The sequence below is a fragment of the Passer domesticus genome, chromosome 22 (genome assembly GCF_036417665.1).
Source record: "Passer domesticus isolate bPasDom1 chromosome 22, bPasDom1.hap1, whole genome shotgun sequence".
Lineage (NCBI taxonomy): Eukaryota > Metazoa > Chordata > Aves > Passeriformes > Passeridae > Passer > Passer domesticus.
Window position 1 is genome coordinate 7,785,688 of NC_087495.1, and position 24,315 is coordinate 7,810,002.

General features: G+C 44.1%; 1 protein-coding gene across 2 annotated transcripts in view; it reads left to right on the plus strand.

Annotated features, from left to right (window-relative positions):
- Positions 1–18,476, plus strand: part of PEX14 (peroxisomal biogenesis factor 14) — a 67,634-nt gene extending 49,158 nt beyond the window's left edge. For both annotated transcript variants that reach the window (XM_064396861.1, XM_064396862.1), the window contains exons 4-9: positions 3,701–3,823; positions 9,917–10,002; positions 10,635–10,737; positions 11,991–12,088; positions 15,188–15,279; positions 16,634–18,476. In XM_064396861.1, coding sequence (XP_064252931.1) covers positions 3,701–3,823; positions 9,917–10,002; positions 10,635–10,737; positions 11,991–12,088; positions 15,188–15,279; positions 16,634–17,099 — 968 coding nt within the window. In that variant the 3' untranslated portion in view covers positions 17,100–18,476. The remainder of the gene's footprint in view (positions 1–3,700; positions 3,824–9,916; positions 10,003–10,634; positions 10,738–11,990; positions 12,089–15,187; positions 15,280–16,633) is intronic.
- Positions 18,477–24,315: the final 5,839 nt, after the last annotated feature.

Here is a 24,315-nt window from a genome sequence, read left to right on the forward strand (position 1 = left end):
AGAGCCTTTGAGTGCAAAACAATAATGGGTGCTGGATTATTCAAATCAACACCCTGAAACCTGAAAAGGAATTTTTGAAACTTTGTGAAAATTATGAGTAATTCTTTGCAGTGGCTGTGGTGCTGCAGAGGAGCGGGGCGAGGGCTGGGGGAAGGGAGCAGGTTTGCATTCTGTGGGGCTCTGAAGACAGTTTCCGTGCATGCTTCTCCTCAGCTCAGTCCTTGCTCAGTACCCTCTGCGGTTAGATTATTCCTTGCAGATAGCAATCAACTGGAAGGAAGTGTGTGTCTAATTTGCATGAGATTATTTAAAACAAAAAAAAGGTCTGCATTAGTCAGGGTGATGGTAAACAACGCAAAGAGATGCCTTTTATAATATAGCCGTGGCTCAGCTTTCAAAGCCAAATATAATTCACTTACAATTGGCAGTTTCCTTTATTGTTCCTTTTAACCTTTTGCATTCTGCATGGACTTGATCTTACTGCAGCCACAGAACAACGGAAGTGTTTGTTTTCCAAAGTGTTGGAAAGTGGATTTAGAGCAATTCCACTGTTCAATAGAGGTGATTTTCTTGAGATACCTGTTTGGGAGCTGTACTAGACACAAAGCCCCAGGTTTTGTGACACTGCTGTTGCATCCAAGGGCAGTGGTATTATTTTTGGGTTGCCAATTTCCTGCTAGATTAGAACAATGAATGAACATGGATCCTTTTTCATGTAGTGCAGTGATAGGACTGTGATAAAATAAAGCAAGATGAGATATTGCAACAGATGACACTTAGATCTGGATTCAAAATTCACATTTTTGTATGTAATTAATATATCCAAGTTGAATAATTTGGGCATGTAAAATTCATACCGTGTGCATATATAGGTGGTGAATTTGAAAAAAAAAAAAAATCATTCCAAAGGGAAATGTGATGAAGTTAGCTATAATTGCTGAGGAGAGCCTTAGAATATCTTATCCACTTTTGTTACTGAAATGACCAACATGAGGACAGGTATATTTCTGAGTGCAGAGGTGACTTGTCGTTACTGAGTGTCCACTGTGCAGACTAACTCTGTGTACATGCTTAAGGAATCAGCTCCAGGAGTCCCTTGATCTTGAGGCCAAGATCACAATGCCTTAAAAGCGTCTCGTCCAGATGAAAGAAGAGGTTTTCCAGGCAATCCCAGTCTTCTCCTCTGATAATTAAGAAGGGATGTAGTTGTGATATTCTCTTGTTCATTGCCACTAGTGCCATGGCCAGGACCACTTCACAAGGCAGCAGAATAGTCCAGGGAAGTAGTAATTCTAATTTGTAGTAGTTCTAATTTGTACTACTCAAACCAGGAATTGCAATGTGAAAGGCTTCCTATCATTCTGTCATTCACATCAGCTTCTTCTTCACAGCACAACAGGGTTTAAATGGAAGCAGTGGTACTTCTCCCTGGCTGGCAAGATCAGAATAATCCTATAGGTGCATTTTATTTGCAAAAGATTTTAGCTTTTTTCTCAAACAGGATGATGTTATGGTATGGTTGTGAAACAACTGGCATTCTTTTCTGCCCTTTTTGCAGAATGAAGTGGAGATCCTCCATTACTTCTGATATTTCTAAGTGTTAAATATTATCAGATTTGCATGGAAATAGAACAAAATGGCACATTTGCAGCCAGCAAGTAATGTTGTCTCCATCTTCATGAAATTCGGTAGTTGCTGGTGATCTGCAGTGTTGGCATCTGTTTATGGGTTCTACATTGGATAATTAGTAGCTGGTTGAAACAATTTCTTTCTGATTGGACTTTGCTTTCTAACGTGCATTAGACACTGTAAATACTGCTTTTGTGAGCAGAGCAGTACGCTGAGTTGTGTTTATCTGCCTTTTATTACTCTCACTGCAAGTCTTGTTCCATGTTGTTTTGTGTGGTTTTGGTTCCTTACTATTTGAGCCATGCCTCAAACACAAGTCACAGGGTGATTCTGTCAGACTGCAGGACCAAAGATCAGGAACTTTCCATTTCTGGCACTGTGTCTTACACTGACAGTATTTTGCTGTTAGAGAAGTCACTGAAATTCTCTGCAATGCTCGGTGGAGTAGATGAATAGTGTCTCACAGGAACTCACAGTTTCTCACACGCTCACAGGAATAGAGAGATCTGTTAATAGTTATAAAGCCTTCTGAATACCACAAGCACTGTGTTAGTGCTTATGATATTAAATAACAGTTCTGAGACAGATTGTGTATTTATTTCTGGAAATATTGTTTGTGCTACAGATTATTCTGTCTAGACCCCCCAGTATGCAAAGTTAAAGATCCTGAAAAGATTTCTTGCAACTTAGCTCGTATGCCCAGTGGCCTGGCCATTTTTTATATTGCATCTCTCTGTAATATTAAAAAGCTAGGTTTTTTAAAGTATTAAGTTCAGGAATTTCATCTACCAGCAGTGCTTTATGGATCTCAAGCAGGGGTGAAGTATGTGGAAAGTATCTCCCCTTTTTTTCCCCAATGCTGTCCTGTTCATACAATTTTCCTCACTGTACTCACTCCCTTCAAGAATCATGTGAGAATCAAGTGGTCTGCCTCTTATCTTATAAATCTCTTTCCTTAAATCCATATTCTCACTTCCCTCTTTGTGAGTGTTTTTGCATGCCCTGGCTGGATGCTGAAAGGTCCCAAATCCCTTCACGTGTTCCTCGTAGCAGGGGCACTGGGTTTTTATGTGCTTCTGTGCAGGACAGTAAATGCTACACAGCTGTCCAGCTCCCACTTCGTGATTGCCATCTGAGTACTAAATTCTTTTTCTAGAGGATGTTTTCTCTTGTTGGAAAAAATAATCCAGCTGTGCTTCCTTCTTCAGAGATGCTGGTCATTGTGAATCCTTTGGCTGCTTTTCTTTTCCCCCTTGTTGGCCAAATAGTTTCCATATGTTGTGGCCAATTACAGATGGTCATCCTGGCATTTCCTCGTGGCAGGAGTCACTGCAACAACACATACCATGTGTGCAGTGTTACTCCAGCTCTGTGTGAAATGAAAGCCAGGCTGCCCTGGGGCAATCTAATCATGCACCAGTGGGCTGGGGCAATGCTCAGCTGAAAGTTGGGCTTGGCCTTGTTTTGATCTGTTTTGTTATAGTTTTATTTCCTCCTTACATTCTGTGTCCCATTCATACTAATCACAGTCAGTCCTGATTTTTTTTTCTTTTTATTTCTGCATTTGTCATAAAATAAAGCAAATTATTCCCGTCTTCGGAAACGATCTAGACTAATTAGTCGTCTAACCCAATAATTAGTTTTTTGTTTCCCTGTCTGTTTTCATGCATTATTGTTAGTTTTTTCCCCTCTTTTTTTTTTTACACCATTACAGATTAAAATGAGCCACATTTGCAGTTGATGGTATCTTTTTTTCGGGGGAAGAATGGAGAATTGCAATAGAAAGCTACTTCAAAAGCAGCAATAAACTCAAGGATAAATTAAGGAAATTGAATGAGCCACATTTGGAAGCAACGTTGAGGCTAATATTCTGTCGCTTAAGGTTAAATTGCAACAGAGAAAGAGAGAGGGAGACATTCCAGCGAATCCAAAATTGGGGAGGCATTACTGCTCAAGTCAGTGCCAAAATTCTTTGCAGCTTGAAAGGGTTCTGCCTGGCTTGAGAATTTAATTATGTGTGCATAAAGTGGGTAAAGGTGCTAAACTGATTTCATTTCCTCTGCTCCCCCAGGCCTGACAGATGAAGAAATCGACCTGGCTTTCCAGCAGTCGGGCACGAGCACGGATGAGCCGCAGTCCCCAGCTCCTTCCACACTCGCGGTGCCAGCTCAGCCTCCCCACCCCGTGCTCTATAGTAAGTGCCACTTTGAAAAATACCTGCTCCCCGTTGCTTTCTGCTGTGATTCCTGCAGCAGTTCACAGATCCGTGTGCTGCATCCTGGATTTCAGTTCTACTTTTTGTCAGAATCAGACACCAAATGTTATTTGGATGCACTTGGCGGTTGTTGATGCCTGTGACAAGATCATGTTACACAAGGAAAATGAGATACAAATGATCACTGTCTACAAACAAATGTCATCCATACCAGCCTGTGACACCTCTTGACCTGAAGGTGGAAAGTCAATGCAAATTAGATTCTGACACACTGTAAGGACATCAGAAAAGCACTTTGTCAACACGGGACTTGGTCTCCCCTTCTAAAACTTGGAAAACTTTTCTCTCTGATCTTAAATAATCTGCGGTGACAGCAGAAATTCTGTGTAGACTATGTGGATATGATTGTATGATTTTTGTGTACAAAATGCACTCTCAAAGAAATTGTAGAGTCCCAGCATAATCTGTGTAGACTCAAAATTTACATATATATTTGCATTTTAAAACAAACCTCGCAAAAAAGTATCTAAGCTCCAAACAATAAAAACCAAAGTACACACCATTAAAAATCCATCAAAAGAAGCTGTTCAGCTCACATGTGTGTCTGGTAGTTTGAAAATCACTTCACTTACCTGCCAAGTATAAAGAATAGGATTTTGTTGCTGCTCTTAAACAGCTCTATGGCAGATATTGACTGATGTAACACTCCACTTAGAGCTGTGTTTATTAGTTTATGGCGCAGGTTTGCTATTGCTGGAGACAATACTAGATTTACTTTTTGAGATTTTAGCTGCTCTGATTTGGCACAGTTTGAGACGAAAATCTTTTGTGATAATAGTGGGCTCAGAAGTGGAATATTTCTGGTTGTTGTATTGTGTGTGCTGGTGAACTCTAGGGCTGAATTCTGCCTCCTGGGCTAATTCCTGTCTGCTGTAGTCCACAGAAAATGCCAGGAAAGCAAAATCTGCTGTCTGGCTGTAGAAGCAGGGCCAGATCCCTCTTGGTGCTGTCCATGCTCATTCAGATAACTCCTACCACAACCTAGTACTGGAAGAGTTAACCTTCCCTTCTTTCAGTGTTCCACTAGTATGAGTAGAGCAGGGAAGAAGCACGCAGTTCAGCCTGGGAAACACCGTCATCGCTGTTAACCCTGGCAGCTTTATCACTCTTTGGTTGTTTTCCTTTTGCTATTTTGGGTTTCCTCAAAGCAGCAGCTCCCATTTTCTTCTTGCTAGGTAAGAATCTTAACTAAAATTTCAACATCAGAATGTTCCCAGTAACAGCTTGAAAGAGAATTTTGAAAGTATGATTCCATAATGCTTGGAAATCGAAGGTGACTAAAAATTCCACCAAATAAAAGCCTTCACAGGGGTTCTAATTGTAAACTAGTGCTGTAGCTTTGTGATCTGGTTGGTGCTTTTTAAATAATTTGAACCCAAAGCTTTTCCCTGTGAGGCAGTCCTTCTCAGCAGCCCCCAGAACTGGGAAGGGCTGACAATGAATTCATTAGGTATTGTTCCTTCCCACTCTAGCCATTTGTAGTAGACCTTCGATTTAAGCCTAACCTCTAAATGGATGCATAAAAAGAATAAGCAGCTGGACATATATGGTATTCATTTCACCAAAATACTTGTTTTGATTAGTTCTCATCTGTGCCCTATTCCAGTTCTTGACTGGTGTAGTCTTGGTGGGTGTTAATGATAGATCTGTCTTTGTTGTCTTCCTATTAAGTGCTTTCCATGGTATCAGAACTGCAAAAGGAATATATGAATTTTTCTAGGCCTGATGGATGAGACTGTGCAGTGGCTCAGTGCTCCTTCAAGGTGTGTTGTTTGCTGTAGGTTATTTCATCAGTTGGATGCTAATCCTGTAATGAATCCTTCTGAATTGGTCCAAATCTGCTTCAAGACAGTTTTTTCTGTGATAGTTTGCTAAGCCAGTTTATCTTTCACAGTCTCATCAGGGGCTGCTGTGTACAGAGGAAGATAGATACTACTTTTTCCCTCTATCTGTTATGCTTATCATCTCACAGAGTGTTTGTGACACTGAGCTGGAATGCTGCTAGAATAGAAGTTTGAAAGAATATCTAAATGACTAGGGAGACAGAGAGGCTGCTTAGAGTACACTGACTTGGTGATGGGAGCAACTCATGTTGAAAAAGACTGCAGGCTATATTTGCCTTCCCCAAGGAAGACATTGAGTTTCTTGTGAAGCAACATCTGATCTGCTAGAGTTTAGGTCTTCAAGACTGTGAACTACTTTGTGTTTGATATCTTTGGTTCTTTTTTAGGTTTTTTTTTTGAGTGGTTCTGACACCTCTACTCAAAACGCAGAGTGAGGAGGGTTTTGTGCTGAAAACAGAGGCTTGCGTTTTAAGAAATCCGATTTCTCTCTGCACCCTCTTCCCACAAGGTGTTGCTGCTTCATGTTTAAAAATTACATTAGAACTGTGGGTTACAAGTATGGAAGTTCAGGATGGTTCAGAACCTTCTCAGGCATTTCTTCAGCAGGAATGAAGCAACAGCCAAGCTGATGTTGCCAGTAATGCAAGTGTGAGATGCCCACTCCTGTGAGTCACAGCAATAAATCCTGGGTACCCCTTTTGAATTTGCTTCCTTGATCTCCTGCTGTTGCCACCACAGTTTGTTCTATTTCTTAAATTCATACCCCTTAAGTACTTCCTTTTGTACAATTAATGTTCTAATATTTTATTGGAAGTATCTGTGTTCTGTATACTTACTTCCTAATTCTTGAAGAGTTAACAAGAAAAAAGCACGCTTGTAAGCCATCAGAGTAGCATAGGTTTTGTATGCTGAACCCCTTCTGGTTGAAGAGAAAGTATAAAAACTTCTTTGGGGAAGAGACAATAATTAAATTTCTAGTGTTTTAGGTCAATACCATCTCTATTACTTCTCCTCTTGTTCTGGAGGAGTAATTCCTTCTCTCCAGTTTGTACTTTTGCCAAGAGGTGTCAAAACTGCTTTAAAAAAAAGCTTAAAGAAAGCTCGAATTTGATTAATATAGAGAAACAAGACTTTGCCTGACTGATAATAAAACTGATAAATGACATTTGAATTACTTGTAGCAGTAATTTATTACATAAAATATCTTTTATTTGACATGCGATTAGTTGCTGGAAGCATCACTCAATCTGACTAGTTTAAACATGCTCTAAAATGAACCCCCAGTAAAAAACCAGGGCTGTCTACTATTGGTGTTATGAAATGCACTAATCCAGCAGTGAGGACAAAAATCTGACTTTAAATATTTAAGTGATTAATTTGTTGTTTGTGTTTTTGTTTTCTTACCTTTCTAACCCATATAATTACAAGCAAACTCAGAGGAGTTTCTGAGCAAGGTGTGCAAAGCTGCAAGCTTATCATCCAGGTATTGTCAGTGTTGTTCCCCATGGTATTTATGGGCTCCATTTTTGGGGCTTTGTGCAGTTTTTACACCTGCTTAAAAATCAGCTCCAGTGACTTTTTTCTTGACATTTGGATCTTCTTTTCCCATCCTTGTGTCTTCATTATGTAGAAGTCTGTAGAATACAGACTGTTTCCTCTTACGATTAAGCTAGAATCCAAACTCTTTTCTTTTTTTTCCCCCAACATCTTTCCATGGATTCACTGCTTTCTTTTGGAAAATCACCTCTTCCAGCATCAGTTTGTACAGTTTTAAATCTGTATACTAGTGAAGCTGACCTTAAGTTGGATGCACAAGGCCTAATTATTTGCTGTTAGGAAAGTTAATTCTTAGGTGAATGGAGATCTTAAAAATAGTAAGTGTTTATTCTGGAAATGCAATTTCCAGTGACTGCTGGGGAAATTAAATATACTTAGCAAAACCACAGATTTATACCTGGAGAAAGCATCTGTGTCCCTTCCATTTGACTTTTGAAGATCTCTTAGTAGAAGTGCCTAAAGTAACCGGGCTGTCAGTGCTTTTTCACTTTATCTGAATTCTATTTGTTTTACATGTAGAGAAATTGAGGATATGCAAACAGCCGATGTGAGCATGGAGCTTAAAATGGAGAAACTCCTAAGCCTCTCTTCATGCTTTAGATTAGAGAATTGCAGAAAAAGAAAGGTTGAGTGTGGAATTGAGGCAGAGCTGTGACATTCTTTGTAACATTGTGAAGTTGCTGTGGTCAGTGCAAAGCCTTTACTGCATCCCTCACTTGCTCACTTCTTCTCTCCACCCCCTGCACCTTTTTTTTTTTTTGTCACAAGACAGATTTCACACATCTCTAAAATGAGTAAAATGGCATTTCAGCTTCTTGTCTTTATAGACTCTCTGAACTTTAGGAAAGATCATTCTGGTCCCTTTTCATTAATAATGAAAACCAGGGGGCAATAAAATGTTCTTAGCTCAAGCATTATAGGAATGGAGGGAGAGATGAGCGAGGTGAAAGGGCAAAGCAGATGGATTCCTACAGGTGTGTCTCCTTCCTGCTCGGAGGTCAGTGGAGCTGGGAGGGAGTTTGGGACAGCCCATCAAGGACAGCCATGGGCAGGATTCACAGACCCCTGAGATAATTAACCCTGTACAACAGCAGCTCAGCCTGGAACAAATCGTGTTGTCATAGAAGGGTATTTTTAGTCAGAAGTTCAGGGGGGAGAACTGGACAACCAAGAGACTTCAGATGCCAGAAGTGACAGTGGGGGCACAGCACAGAGGGGAAGGTGGGAGAGATGGCTGGGGTTCACAGCAAGATTAGCAAGAGATCATTTTAAATCCTGACATGTACACAGCCAGTTACTGCAGCTTAGCTGACGTGTGTTAACTCATTAAGTTAAAAAGTTATGATAATTTGATCATGTGCCTAAGCTCCAAAACTGCAACTGCAGCAACCCAAAATACTCCTGGTGACACTATTCACCAGTTCTGACAGAGATGCCTTAATTTGTTCAGATTTCCAGCCAGAGGATAATTTCAGGAGCTGTGTCCTAAAATGTAGCAAGGAGCTCTGAGAGCCAGTATTTGGGAGTCAGACCCAAATACTCCAGACCCTAAGTGCTGGGATTAGGGGTAACTTTTGGAATGAAATGCCTGAAGAAGCATTCAGCAACAAGCAAAATGGCAATAGGTGAGCAAAGCAGAAAGGAGAGCAGAGGCCACCCATTTCAGCCAGTTAAGTCTCCTAAATTGAGACTTTGGAGAACATAATGCATTTATGAGACACTGTAGTCACATGTAGATGTGGAGACCACACCGGTCTCCCATCTTGTCAGTTCTGCCCACATCCTGCCATTGCACTTTAGGCAGATCATTCTGCATCCTCTTTGTTATTAAAGAAAACCGGGGGCAGTGCAAGGTTTGTTCAGTGAACTGCGAGGGAGGTGACAGGATAAGTCTGCCGGAAAGCTGCAGGTATCTTCTGATTCTGCTGAAGGAGCAGGGCATACCATATCTTTGCTTTCCTCTGTGGAGCCTCTAAGCTTCTGTGCACAATTGTGTGTTAAAGATCTCAAGCTTTTATCTATTTCTTTACCTCTCTCTCTAGATACTTAATTGCATATTTTCTCTCTGCTCTTTATGTGTGCTTTGGTCCCTATGTGTAATTTAAGCTCGAAAGATACTGGATCCTTCCTCACTGAAGTGGTCCATAATTGCTGACACAGTTTTCATAAACCTATTTATTGCCCTGATAGATTTCTCTTCTTTCTTGAAACACTCCCTTCCTTCCTTCCTTTCTCCTGCACTCTTTTGGGTCTCTTGGTTCTGTCCCCATTTTCAAAAATTATGATACTGGAGAACAATATTCAGGTAAGGAGTTAACCTTAGCTATTACCAGCCCCAGAAACAGTTACCTGGGTTCAGAGTGCCTTCTTCAAGGAAAGAGTAGGGCAAAACAGCTTGATGGACCCTCTTTAATTGCTGCAGTGGTTTTTCTCCCTGTGGCACTACAAGGCCAGAGTCAATACCAGAAATCTGGCCAGATGTTTTAACGTCCTCAGCCAAAGGCCTGCACACGGTGTGTTAATCGTTCCTCTTTTCTCTGATAAAATGGATGTACAAAAATGTTGTCACTTGCAGTTCTGACTGTGATTATTTCTTGATTCTAAACTTTAGGTCCCCCTGGCTCCAGATGGCGAGATTATGGGGCTTTGGCTATCATAATGGCAGGAATTGCCTTTGGATTCCACCAGCTCTACAAGGTAATAGGCCCCTTGCTACTCCCACCCAGTACTCTTAGAGAAACATGTTGTGCTGCTCGTTGTCTTGTGCTTGAGAAATGCTCATGTTGGTTCCAAGCTGGTGAAGCATCTCTGTTCTCACTGGCACTGCCACTGGTATATTTGAGAAATGTAGACACTTAACATAAAAGTCACAGTCAAAATATGGCAAGCAAACAAACCTGGGTTTTAGCTGTGGATCTCAGACTATTAGAAACCAGGTAATTTCCATTGCTTGTGCTCTTGTTGAAGCATATTCTGTTCCTAGGATGTGGCTGCAGAAGGTTCCATGGTAGCTAGAGGAGACCTGGGACCTGTTATGTCCAGTCCACCCTCTTCAGGGGCAGAATGAGGCAGATTTCGTGGCTGTGTCCAGACTTAGGAACTGATTTTCAGTACCCTGACAAATGTAACCACAAAACTCTTCTTCTGCAACTTCCTTTAACACTTGTTGTAGAGAGAATTTCTTTTCTCAGCCAGGTGTGTGGATAAATAATCACTGGCTCTGATAAAGGCTGAGATTTTGGGGGTGGGATTTGAGGATGTTTCAGGTAGATTAGAAATAGCACTTTGCACATCGCTGTTTCCTGAAAAAGTTTCTGTACTCCATGCAGAAATACCTGGTCCCTCTCATCATGGGAGGCAAAGAAGACAGGAAACAACTTCAGAGGATTGAGTCAAACATTTCTGAGATGAGTGGCAGTGTGACACAGACAGGTAAAGATTAATGACTCCATCAATTCACCTCTCAAAGCTTTTCTCCCTGTATCCTCCATTCTGCCAAGACCCCCACCCTTTTCTTTCCCTCCATCTCCACTTTATGTGGTGACTTCATTTATCTGCTCTGAGAATCTGTTCACATTTGCAAATGAAGCCGCCGTCATTTCGGTTTAATTTGAAATTGCTTGTTTACTGTCGGCACGGCCTCAATTAATTATGTTTTTACGGAAAGGCTCCCAACCTCAGAATATTAATAAGGGGAATAAAATGACAGCCTTTCGGAGGGCTGTAAAGTTCATTTTTAATTTCTGCTTCTCTGATGTTTTCAGGGGCTTTTTTTTTTGGTGGTTTCTCCCCACCTTCCATCTGAAAATCCGAGGAAGGGTCAGGAGAGTCTGTAATTACTGTGCCTCTCTGACCTTAGCCACCTTCTATGTTATTGACTCTATAGGGTGTCTGTTCATTACCCGAAGCCCTAATGATGGTCTGGATTAGCTGTTACCTGTCACACCACACCAATAGAGTTTTTAATTTTATTTATTTTATCAGCTTGTTTACTCCCTAGAAGCTTTGGATGAAGTGCCAAAGTAGAAAAAGTTCTACAGCTGGAGTCCAGCAGAAGTTCTTCTGTGTTTGTTGGGGTGTAGGAATACAGGGTGTTCTCTTGAAAGAAAAGGGGAAAAGTGCAAAGTATATTCAGTTGGGATGAAAAAACTATGATTTTCAGCAGTAAGTTTATAAAGATATTTGGATTGAAGGAGCTGATAGGTTGAGAATGGAAGGATGCTAATTACACTTTTCATTGAAGTGAGAAGAAAAGCATCTTTCATTTCTCATGATACCCTAAGGTCAACCCTGAGAGCAGCCTCTTCCCAGACTGGAGTTAGCCCCAGTGTTTGCCTGCAAGAGCCCTGAGATAGATAAATGATACAAACATTGTGTAAGTTCAGGGAGATGTACAAATCATAAACCAATATAATTAAAAGGGAGAGGTTTTAGACGGATATACTGTGGGCTATAGACATCTATACAATGGAAAGATAAACTAGAAATACTGGAGGTTAGATGCAGTGCAGGTAGATTACCCGTAGTGCAAATAAATCATATGGATTAAAGTGAGCAGGCGGGCATAGATAAATTAAATATAGTAGGAATAGAGGCATCTTCGTAGCTAGACAGCAGGAAAGGCGTGGGTGAGTGTGTATATGTGGATGTATCTCAGTTTAACTCTTCTGCTTTTTCCCTTGCAGTGACTCAGTTACAGACAACCTTAGCAGCTGTCCAGGAGCTGCTAATCCAGCAGCAACAGAAAATCCAAGAGCTCACCCAAGAACTGGCTGCTTCTAAGGTACCAGCTTCCAACTCCTCACCTTTAGAGCATTGCCACTTTTGGAGCATGCATGGCTTCTTTTGTGGGCACATGGAAAGCTCCTGTTGGGTTCACAACCCAGCCATCAGCTCTGCCATATCCCCAAACAGTTTCTCTGCATCTGACTTCTTCATGGGTGGTGTGGTCTGAGCACTGGATATGAGTGGGGTACTCACAGAAATACGTCTGATTTCAGAGAGGGCTTTACTGTTTTGGATGAAGCTCGTGTGTCTGAGGCCTCAGACCTGGTCTCAGCTCTGCATCTTCTGTGCTGCATTTGGGATGAAAATATTGTGGAGTTAGTCCACTGACCAAAAGAGGCAAAGACAGCTGTGCAGAGAATTTTTTTGTGCATGTAATATGTAATTTTACACATTTGTATTTCTCCTGTACTTTGTGAATCCTGTTCAGCTAAGCATACACTTGAAAGACTGTATTTAAGTCACTTGTTCAGATCCAGGTAATGGCCAAACAGTCTTACTATTTGTGTTCTTATTTCAATGATTTTGGTCAGCTGAGTGTAACAGGTGGCCCCATTACAACCCTGTTAATGACACACAGTGACCCATTCCCCTTGACTCTTGACTTCACCTTGGCAATAAAACCATAAATTCTGACTAGTTTGTGTTGTTACATGTGTAAATAAAATAACCACTTTTAACCAAAATTGATTTTCTTTCTGGCAATGAGAATTAGTGCTTTACTCCTTGGCCCAAGCATTCTATCAGCCAGAAACTGTTGACATGTGAGGCAGGGGGAATGTGAAGCAGTGTCATGGAGGTGAAGTCTTCCTTTGACTCACAGACTTGGATTGTCCCAGGCCAAGATTGTTCAGTTATCTTGTGGTGTTCTCTGTACAGGGAGTTTCCTGCCAACCCCTGTAGGCAGGGTTAGAGCCCTTTACCTGCAGCAGGAACAGTTGTCTTCTCCCCTTAGCAGACTTTAATCGGATGCAGATCCTTTGATGGTGTGTAACTGGTGGGCCACAGCTGACTGTGTGCTGTGCACACTGTACAGGAGGAATCCCTCAGTGGCACAGCTGTAAATGCAACCATGAAAGCCAGTTTATGGTCACAACACTCTGCTTCAATTTTCCTTGGGAACTGTGGCCTGACAGTGGCCTGGAGCCAGTCCGGAAATTGGAAAACTGTTTTCAGGTCTTAAGTGTTAAGATTAAGAACACATGTTGAGCTTTAAGAAGGAAAAAGGCCATAAGTCTTGGTGGTTTAGAGAGTCTTGAAGAAGTTTTCCTTCCCCCCTCTCTACCCCCTGCACTGAAATGGTAGCACACATTGTTATGATATCTAAACCTCATGTGTACAAAGAAAAACTTGGGCAACCCCACAAACCAAAGAATAAAAGCTGTGTTTTCTCAGCTGTAATGTAAGTTTTTATATCTGCTTTTCAAACTCCTACTGGCATGCTGTAAAAAATTAAAAAGAGGGACTTTAAGTAATTAAAAAACGTACATAAAAATTCAAGGCTTGAATTTTCTACAACTGTTTTTAAAGAGACTGGCTAAAAAGCCCCAGATGTCAGATTTTATTTCTAAATCCTAGGCATCTGGCACCATATGTGTTTTGGAAATTTGAGTCCTTTGCAGGCCAGTGAGTGGAAATCACTCCCTTGTTAATGTGCTGCTGCAGCTTTCAAGGTCTTAGAAAGCCAGAACAGTGGCTCCTGGATTCTTGCTGTCTGAGGGCTGGGAGTGTGAATCCTGAGGGAATGCATCTGTGTAAAACACAGCTACTACAGCCTGAGCCTCTCCCAGCCCCTTGGGTTTGAAGCCCAGAAGTCACTGTGAGCAGTGCTGGCTGCAGGGTTACTCTGCAGTAGCTCAAGTCTCTTAAAGAGTAAGTAGGAACAAGCAGTTCTGGCTACATGTAGTGGGAACTGCCGAGGAAAAGTTTTTAGTTATTCCAATTCTGGCTTCCTTTGGTGGGGAATTTATTACAACTATCTCTGCAGTGATACTCACCAATATGTTTGTTCCTAATGGCTTTTAGCAGAAATTACTGTGGGGTGTGCCAGGCATGAGTGTTCTTTGGTCTCATGGCTACAGGAATTACTGGAGCAAAAGGATGGGGCAACCATAGACCATAATCTGGGCTTAGAAAACTCCATTTCTCAAGTTCCCAAAAGGGTTAAAAGAAAGAGTGCCAAAAGTGTTGTCTGCAGCATGTTATCCTCAGTTACTTACTCTAATTTCTGCCTGGTATCCTGTGGCAATTCTGATGCAATTCTGACAGCAGCTGTACCAGGCTTCCATGAGTTACTTATCCCCACAAAACTGCACTCATTGCCTTGAAATATCCAAGAGATGGTGCCTAGTCCAGCTGCTTCTGGAGATAGGACCTGGTAACTCAAGCATAGATCTAATTCTTCAGATCAACTAAGGAAAATTTTTGCAACTTTCAAGTATGTATTTATCAGCCCACCTCTAAATGCCACAGAATGCAGATAATTGCTTCTTTCTTTCATGATTTAGGAGAAATGAGCAAATGCTTTTAAAACAGTTGTTAATATACAATATTCAGATCTGTTGCCTCAGCTAAGTTCAGTCACATGAAGGAGTAAAGGACCTGATTCAGTGCAACTCCCACTGCTGTTCAGGACCCTAGTTCTAGTTCTTCTCTAGAAATCACTCAGTAGGTCAGTGCCAAATTACTTGGTTTGTCTCTCTGTGTATTGTTCTCTGCCTGATATGCTGGTGGAAGACATCCAGAGTTGGCCCAGCTGTGCCTGAATTCTCACAAATGCTGGCCCTCTGAAAAAAGAAATGTCCCTTTGAGATGCTTTAGCAATGGTTGTGCATGGGAGGCAAGACTGGAGACAAGATGAATTAGTCTCCCAAACACAAAGCAAATATTGCAATAGTCTTGGCACCTGGGGATCTGTCCAAGTACTTAGAGGTTGTTTTGCTCAGTTCTCAGAGATTTGAATTGATGGAGCTTATGTATGTTATCCACAGGACTCGAAATTCCCACGTGGGAGCAGAGCAACATAGGAAAAAGTGACATTGGTGAACTATCTTGCAGTTCAGATATTGATCTTTATGTCTTGTTTTTCACGTTCTAGGCCACAACTTCCACCAACTGGATTCTGGAGTCACAGAATATTAATGAATTGAAATCTGAGATCTACTCTTTAAAAGGACTTCTCCTGAACCGGTATGGATGCAGTGTGTGAGCAGACTGTTGTGGGGAAGTGCTGCTTTCTGGGATTCCCTGTCATGGAGAGGAAAGGCATTTCCAACAGGAACTGCCTCTATATCCTGTTACTGCTATTTTAATAATACCATTTTGTATTCCACTATCACTTTCTGTTTGCAGGTCTCAAAATGCTTTTCAAACTGGCCTTAAATCACAGAGTCCTTAGGGAATTGATAAGATTTTTTCCTTTTTGTTTGCACTTCCCCCACAGTCAGGGTGCCTCTCACCTAGTTTGAGGAGTTGACTGCATCTGCACCTGTATTCTGTTTTGGAAAGTCAATTCTGGGTGCAGTTCAGCTGCCTTGCTAATGGTCAGGGCATAGCCAGGATGGAATGAATCGTGCCACAGCAGACACCCACAGAGGACAGGGTGAGAGCAGCTCCTGTTCCCCCTTCAGCCTCAGGGAAGGCAGTGCTTAGTGCCAGCTTTCCTCTGCTCTGCTCTTGTTTGTGGCACTTGCCAGCTCTCTTGAGGGGCATGAGGACCCCCTGGCACATGGCCTTTGCAGACCTTCATGTGACACATCTGCAAACTCCCACGTTTCACATACACAGGCAAGGATGCATGGGAGTGCTACATCAGACATGCTTTTGTGCTTTGCCCTTCATGATGGATGACTCTGAGGGCACCAGTGCTCCTCTTGCACTTATATTTGTCCTGTTTGGCACTTGGAATCTGCTGTTAGTACTGGGCATTAGCCTGCTGGTATTATATCCTTAAAATCCACCTGGAAAGGACTTGGGGCCAGCTTTCCAGCTGGTGCAGGCTGGTATGACTCCATTCAAGTCAGAGGAGCTGAACCAGTTTGTGGCAGCCAGGGCCTGGCCCAAACATGTAAAGTGCATGCTGGGACTGGGAGAAAGGCTCTGGATTGCAGTGAGCCAGAATGCAACAGTGTGTATCACAGTGAGGTGAGAGCCAGGTGGTGAAATTCCCTGGCTCAGGCACCTGGTGTGTCTGACTTCTTGCTCCAGTGGGAATTTTCTGTACCAATTAATCAGTGATTGTCTTACAAAGGGACACCCCTGTCTTTTCACAGGCAGCATTCCTGAGTGCTGGCTGGCTTTGTGAAATTGCCCAAATCAGATCATTTTAGTGCTTCAGACTGCCCAGCTGGGATATTTTCCTTGTGCACAGGCTCGATTGCTGAGTGCTTGTAAAGCACTTTAAGAATCTCTCTGGAGAAGTGAAGTGGCCTTGGTTTTGCTCATTTATGGCAAAGAGACTTGCAGTTTCAGTCTTGCTGAAACCCCTCAGTATTTGTAACAAAAGCCCCTTTCTTTCCTTTTCTTCCCTCTTGTCCTCCCCAAGGAGGCAGTTCCCTCCCTCCCCTTCAGCTCCTAAGATCCCGTCGTGGCAGATCCCAGTGAAGCCAAGCTCGCCCTCCAACCCCGTTGTGGCCAACCACAACAGCAGCAGTGACATCTCCCCGGTCAGCAACGAGTCCACCACGTCCTCCCCCGTGAAGGAGAGCCACAGCCCCGAGGGCTCCAAGGTCAGCTGCCACCTGCTGAGCCCCGAGGAGGCCACCCAGGCCGGCATCGACGTCTCGAGCCAGGTGCGCATGGAAGTGCAGGGCGAGGAGGAGAAACGGGAAACCAAGCGGAATGATGAGGAGGAAGAGGACGATGAGGATGATGATGTCAGCCACGTGGATGAGGAGGAGTGTCTGGGTGTCCAGACTGAGGACCGGCGAGGAGGGGATGGTCAGATTAACGAGCAAGTGGAAAAGCTGCGAAGGCCTGAGGGGGCCAGCAATGAGAATGAGATTGACTAAGACACCCTGGCTGCTGCTGCTGCTGCTGCACATCTTCCCTGGCCTGCTGCACTGTCCCCAGTGCCTCTCCCATTTTGTGGAGACAAAAGCTACCATTCCCTGCAGTGATTCCCCTTGATTGACCTTGAGCAGGGTCGTGATTGCTCGGTGAACATCACGACTGCCCTGTTTCACACAGGGCTTTGCAGTTCTGCAGTGGCTCCTTCTCCCCACCCAGCCCTTCTTCCCGTGAGCTGGGGTCACTGCTGGGCTGGCAGACCGATGGCCTTACCATGCACCACAGCTACACAATATGCCCTCTTACAGAAGCAGTTGGCCTCTTGCTGCATCCTAGAGCCCTTCTCTCCAATTTCAGAAACCAGTCTGTCCTGAGCTCCTTGATTTCACAAGCCTTTAATCCCACATAAGGCCCAAACCAGTTCTCTGTTTCCCAAAATAACTCTGTTTTATTTCTCAAACTACTTGATACTCTCTTGCAAAAAAAAAACAAAACAACCCAACCAACCAAAAAAACCATTTTAACCTCAAATTCCTCACCAGATCTCAGTCTTGGCTCTTCTAAGCTTTATGCCAAGCCTCAATTTGCTGAAAGCTACCTAGCATGTAAAAACACTAAATTTCTGTGGGGTCCAAAGAATGCTATTTCCACTCCACGTGCTTACATCCATCAGAGTGGCCTGTTGGTAGGGTCCAAGTCCAGGTGTCATGGCCACAGGGAAATCCATGAGAGCAGGTGGCTTTGTTGATGATTGCTCCCCAGTAAAAGGCTTTAGAAGAAGCTGACTCCGCTCATCCCAATTATTACCCTTCCTCCTCCAAAGACAGGGAGCTCACATCAGTTTTTGACATCTATTTTATTTATAGCTGCCCTGAATGAATGAACGAATGAACAAACAAATGGGGCGAAATCAGATGCTGAAATAGTTGGTTAATTCTGAATATTTGCAATGGTTTTTAGCCTTTTTTTCTCCCTAAATGAGAAGAAAAATTACCATAAATGGTACCTCTCCAGTGACAGGCACCTGCTTCAGCAAGGCAGTCTCTCTAGCAGAGAGAACAGCTCCAGTTCTGAGGTTTAACCACTGGCCCTTCTTGCCCAGTCCAGCCTTTTTTTCTTTTGCCCCATTGGGCTGTACACAAACCAGTGAATTTTAAACCTCTGACAGTTTGCAGCATTGTGTTTGCAGCTGGTGAAGTGGTGTCCAATGATCCTATTCACTGCATCAGAGCATCTTAGCAGAGCAATTCTTGTAACAACTGAGTCTTACTGTCCTCACCAAGCAAGTGTGCTCGTCTGTGTGATCATGTATAGATTTCAAATATAAAATATGATTGTATATAATTGTAATAAATATGAATTACCACTATTTAACACCAGGCTACTGGATTACTGTGGCTCTTATTTTGGGGAGAAATATGCATGTAGGGTGGTCAGGGGAGGGGAAAGGGATGGTTGCAGAAATCTGGTCCTCCTAAGATGTTTTCCAAAGGACATTTGTGGTTGTTTTTCTGAGAGCTCCTGGGCAGCAGCAGCAGGAGGCAGTGGTGTGAGTGCAGTGTGAGGCACTCTGCACTCAGCTCCAGGAGCGTGGTGCAGAGGCTGGCATGGAATTACCCCCGGGGCTGCGGGGCAGTTATTCTGTGCCTCTGCTCCCAGCAGGAGGCTCTGCAGGGTGTGGAATAATCTTCCCCTGCTCCTTCCACCAGCAGCAGGAGGTGCTGAAGGGAGCCTGTGAGATATCCCGTGGCCCCCCAGCCTTATCTGCTGGAGGGAATGCTGTGCTGGATCCCATGACTGGTGTAACCCTGCCATCCCAGCCCAGGAGCCACCAAAGGAGATGGTGTGCAGCAAGTAAACTGTAGCTACTACAGTTCCATCATTGTTCAACAGAAGGATTTGGCTCCCTTCTGAAAAATGAGGGATTTACTTGATTCCCAAGTATTTGGGTGTCTGGTACACAGTGACATTTTCCTGCTCGGGGGAGTGAAAGGGACCTTCATATTACTGTATTTAGACCTGCTGCTGAATGTGATGATTTCTCATGCCTTAAATGGACGAATATCTTCCCCAGGAGTGAGTGAGTGTGTGTCTCTCTCTCCCTCTCAGTCTCTCTCTCCACTGTTTAACGTTCACCAAGAACGTCACGTTTAGCTAAAACAGGACAAATTTGAAAGTGTTTAAAAAGAAAGGCTTTTCTTAAGATATGACACTTTTCATTTCTCCAAGCCGGGAATCCTTGTGAAAAGAAAACACGACAACACAGGGATGTGATGAAAAAGTATTGTCCTGCCTGTATACATTTTATATACATAGAAGGTTTTGAAAATAGAAAGTGCCTGGACAACAGCAGTTGGTGAAATGTGGAAAATATGTTGCTGAGGTATGTGCCTTGCAGAGTGACTTACAGGGTTTATACTACAAGCATCCCTGTGGTTTCCTTTTCCCCCCTTTTCCTCCATGTTGCTAGTGTTCAATTCATTTACTTCAGGATTTCTGGTGCACAGTAAAAGGCAGTTTTCTTTAACTACTCTCTTCTCTCCTTTAGTTTTTCTTTCTTACTGCCTTACCAATTCTGGAGGTTCTCTGTATAATGAGCCAGTTCTAAAGTTTTTCCTTTCTCCAACCTGATGAATCCCAGAAAACCCCATCAAGGCCATTATTGCTCAAAATATGTAACTCTGTGGCTGTTGGGGTGCTTTAGTACTGAAGAGATCCAACCCACCAGCAGAGAATTTGGAAGAAGCCAGACCTTCTAACCTGCAGGTACAGTCAAGAGTCACCAGTTCTAGTCCTCTGTGTTGTGTTCCTTCTCTTTCCAGCATAGCAGCAGCTTAGGAAGAGGATTTTGGTCCTTGTAGCCTGACTACTAACTTGTAATTTTTTTTCTTCTTTTTTTTTTTCTAGAAACAAGCTTCTTAGCTCAGCTGCCCTGTGAAATGCTTACCCCACTGGCCTGTTGGCACTGGCAATGGCATCCTATTAACTGAAAGATGACCAGGTAGAGACCCTTTTATCTGCAGAATGAGCAGCAGCAGTTCCCTACCACCTGGCTTATTCAAGTGCTGTTTTACTGTGTACTCTATTTTACACGGGAGTAAGAATAACACAGCAGAGAGTTGAGTTCAGTGCGTTCCTAACGTGGTTTCTATAGGTCTTTAATAGCATATAAAAAACAGGTGAAGGGAGCTTCCTCTGGACAGTGTCATCTGACTACATCTCAGTGAATGCCTGTCACCCTGTGCTTTCTCCTAGAGGAAACAATATCAGACTGGTACTTCCCAGTAATTTGAGATTATAAAAACTCCCTTTTCAATAGCTGCAAGAGAAATGTGGGCTGCCCAAAAGGGAGAAAGGGTTAAGAGAGATGTTTCCTGATCATCTCCCTCCACCCTTACCCTCAGATGTGCCAAATTGGTCTTAGTGCATCTTTGTCAAAAGCAGGAAGAATCTTATTTTTATTGTCTTTTGTGTGTTGGTGACATAACCAAACAAACCAAAGTGTTTGGGATCAGAAGGAAGAGGATGACTTTGCAAAGTATTTTACTTGTAAGTGTGCCTTGGATTTCACTCATGATGGTAAAAAATACTGGCTGATAGGTACAGAGCTGTGACGCAGACCAGTTGCTGAGAAAGGCACCTTTGGGACCCAGACAAATTTAAGAGAGAGCAGAGAAAAGAGCTCTAACTTGCCAGAAGAACCCACGCTGCAGCAAGGAAAGGGCAGAGTGTGTCTGTGCAAGGCCTGCAGCTTGTACAGCCCCAGCCCCACGAGCTCTGTGCCCTGCAGGGAGAGCCCAGCCCTGTTCTGCCAGCTGAGGCCACTTGTCCTGAGGCTGGGCTGTGCAGGGTGGGAGAGGAGCTGCCCTGAGACACACTCTGCCCTCTCCTTGCTGCAGCTTGGCTTCTTCTGGCAAGTAAGAGCTCTTTTCTCTGCTCTCTCTTCATTTTGTCTTCGTAGACAGAAGGAAGGTTTGCCAGGAGGTCCATCCTGGTGTGTGCTGGTGAAAAGAAGTGTGGAAAAGCCCAGGTGGTGTCTGCTCCATTGCTGGCATTTGCAGAGGCTCCAGCTTTTCCTGAGCTGGGGCAGGGCTGTGCTTGGGGAAAACAGAGGCTCAGGCAGCAGGTCCAGGCTCAGGCAGCAAATCTGTTTTGTTGAAGTCAAGGTCTCCATGCTTGATTAAACCCTGCAGCAGCAGGCTGTGGAGATCTAAGTGTTTGCCAAGGGCTTTGACACAGGAAGCTTTGGAAGGTCCTTTCTGTGTGGTGGTGCTTTGTGTAAAGCACAAATGGTTTGTGCTTGGTGACCCTGCACACCAAACACTGAGGATGAGCTTGAGCTGTGAGCTTTCCACCCTCTCACACCACTGGGTGCTGTGCAAGTGCAAAGCAAAAGCAGGGCTGGATCTCCAGGGATTGTAAACACAAATAAAGGGGTGCTGGAAGATGAAACAAGGGAAATTATTTACCTGTAGGTGCAAGAGAGAGCTTCCAGCTTTGTTCACTTTCCCTTTTACTGTCTTATGCCCAGACTATGCTGCTTCCTCAGGAGTCAGCCTGGATGGGCACCTTTGGAGCTGTGTCCATGTATTATGCTCTTAGAGAGAATATTTAAAAAATGGAAATGTACTTGGGGTGAGTTTTGGGGTATCAGGGAAGAGGGAAGATGGAGATCAGGGCCTGACTTCTCCACTTGCTGTGCAGTACAAGCTGCATGCTTTTAGATTGAGGGGCTGGCATGGTCTGTCCCAGATCAGGGAAAAAAACAATCCCATCCCCAAAAGGGAGCAAGCACTAACCTAATAAAGGCACCAGCTGGACGAAGGGAAAACCATCTCTTTGGAGAAAAAAAAAAAACAAAACCCAACCTCCTTTCTTTAGAAAAATAATATATTTCATCCAAATAAGGTAAAAATATTTGAAATGGGGCAGAAGTGAGCACTAGGCAGCATCTGTCAGGCCCTTTCTGAAAAGGGGAAGATTATTAAAACTCAATTACAATTTATTTCTGTAAAGTGTCTTTCAGGCTAAAAATCTCCCCAAATGCTTTGCAAGGACTGCTCAGGGATTACTTACAGTATGGAGCCTCCTGAAACAACACCCTGCTTTTTTAGCAAACCCCCCTTTTCTGCATCTGCTGAAGGAATTCATCCTTCAGGGTTTTATTTTGTTTCTTCTATGTTTGTGCAAATATGAGAGATGTTTTATGATACTGGCTGCAAGAAGAGCCTGAAGAGGAATAGGAGAGTGACACTGTATTTTTTATTGGTTTAGGTAAAATACTTGCTTTTCTTTGGGACTGTGTCTGCTGTGTGAGAAGGTGATTGGCTGGGTAGGGCTGATTCAGAGGATCCAGAAGTACAACTGTCTTGTTTGTTGCCTATTTTTCTTTCTCTGGCTGTCACTTTGCCAGGCTGCTTGCCTGTGTCTGGGTCCCTTTGCTTGGCAAGGCTGTTGTGCAGCATCCTGCTCGTGCCTCCCTTTCACCTTCCCTCGTGTCTGGCTCCTCATGCTCTTTGCTTTCCAGCACTTCACAGACTGCCTCCAACCTTGTACCTCTGCTTCTAGAGCTACTGCTGAGGTTTTGTGTAGTACCACCTGTCTGAAATTAATTTCTTTAACTGATTTAATTAAACCAGAGCAAATTCTGGGGTGGACATTCTTCCATCTCTTTGAGCAGATTTGCTTTACTTAAGCAGTTTCAACTTTGTGCGTGCACTAAGGACTGGGTGCTAAATGCTGCAGCTTTCCTGTATAGATGAATTATTCCTTGCTCTCTGCCCCCTGCACTGTCAACAGCAGGTTCCACCTCTGCAGGCCTGCTTGTCTGCTTTCCTGCCTGCTTTTTGGCAGTAGTATCAACACATCCATGGCAGGTTTTGGCTGTGAGGTGGAGCTTGGGACTCCCTCTTGCTTCACAGCCTCTTCTGCTTGCTGGAACAAGCCCGGTGCAGCCTCGAATTGGAAAATCCCACTGCTGCATCCCTTTCTTGCCTCCTTTCCCCCCAACTCTAAAAACTGCAGGCAGAACCTGCTGATCTGTGTGGGAAAATGGGGAAGTGTGGGGGATGCCCCTGGCAGGGGCTGTGTGGAGGGGCTGCAGCCGTGCCAGCCCTGGGGACCCTCTGCACAGAGGCTGTGGGTGGGCACAGCAGGGACACTGGGCACCTCGGGCCAGAGCTGGACCCCTGTGGGCACAGCTGGCTCTTCCCCAGATGTGGCCTGCAGGGATCCACCTGGCCACTGAGGAAGGCACTGCTTCCCTGCAGGGCTGTCTGACTGGCTCTGGCCACGGACCAAGTGTCTCAGGGTGCCCAGTTCAGCGTGTCAGCTGCAGAGCTCTGGCATTTAGGCAGAGCCTGGCCCTGTCCTGGCATCCCAGGGAGGGTCCCCGGGGCTGTGGCAGCAGCAGGGCTCAGGGCAGGGGCTGCTGGCTGCCACTGCCCTGTGGGGAGGGAGGGAAGGGGGCAGGAACAGCTCTGTCTGCCTGGCAGATAAATCTTCAGCTGTTTACTTAAATCCTCTGTGTTTCTTCATTTGTTTGTTTAAGAGTTTTCCTGCCAAAAAAGAGCAAAAGGAAGAAGGGAAGCTGCCTCTGTTGGCCACCCTTCCTCAGCTAGGATGGGCCCGGGGCATTTCACAGGCAAGAGCAGGACTGGGGTGAGGACACCCTGCCTTGCTCTGGGGAAAATGAAGGGACTGTTTCAGGATGGACCTGGCATCTCCTGAGCAATGCCTGACCCTTGTGAGGGAAGTGTCTGAGCCCCCTTTGTGCCCCAGGGCTGGCATGCTGTCATCCCTTCCAGCACCTCCTGTACCTACAAGTGCTCAGTGCCTTTTTCCTCTTTGCCCTCACCCCTTTGCTAGGAATTGTTTCTTGTAGGTAGGGATTGCAGGTTTTGTCACCTTTCAGGTCCTGGTGGAATCTGTTCAAGACAGCAGAGACCCAAAAAGTGAGGGCTGGAGCCTTTTGGATTTCCACGTGCCAGTGTCTGCCACAGAGGACTCAAGGCTATTGCAGGGATATTCTTGAGCTATCAAAGTGCAGTAGCAGCAGCAACTGCCCCATTTTTATCTTGACACTAGAGCAAGTGACCTTGCCTGGTGTCTGCTGCTTGCCAGGGCTCACCAGCGGCAGGGCTGTGGGTGCAAGACTGCACCATCACCCCCTGCAAGGGCTTGGAACAAATGCAATAGTGAGACTTTGATTTGTCCAAC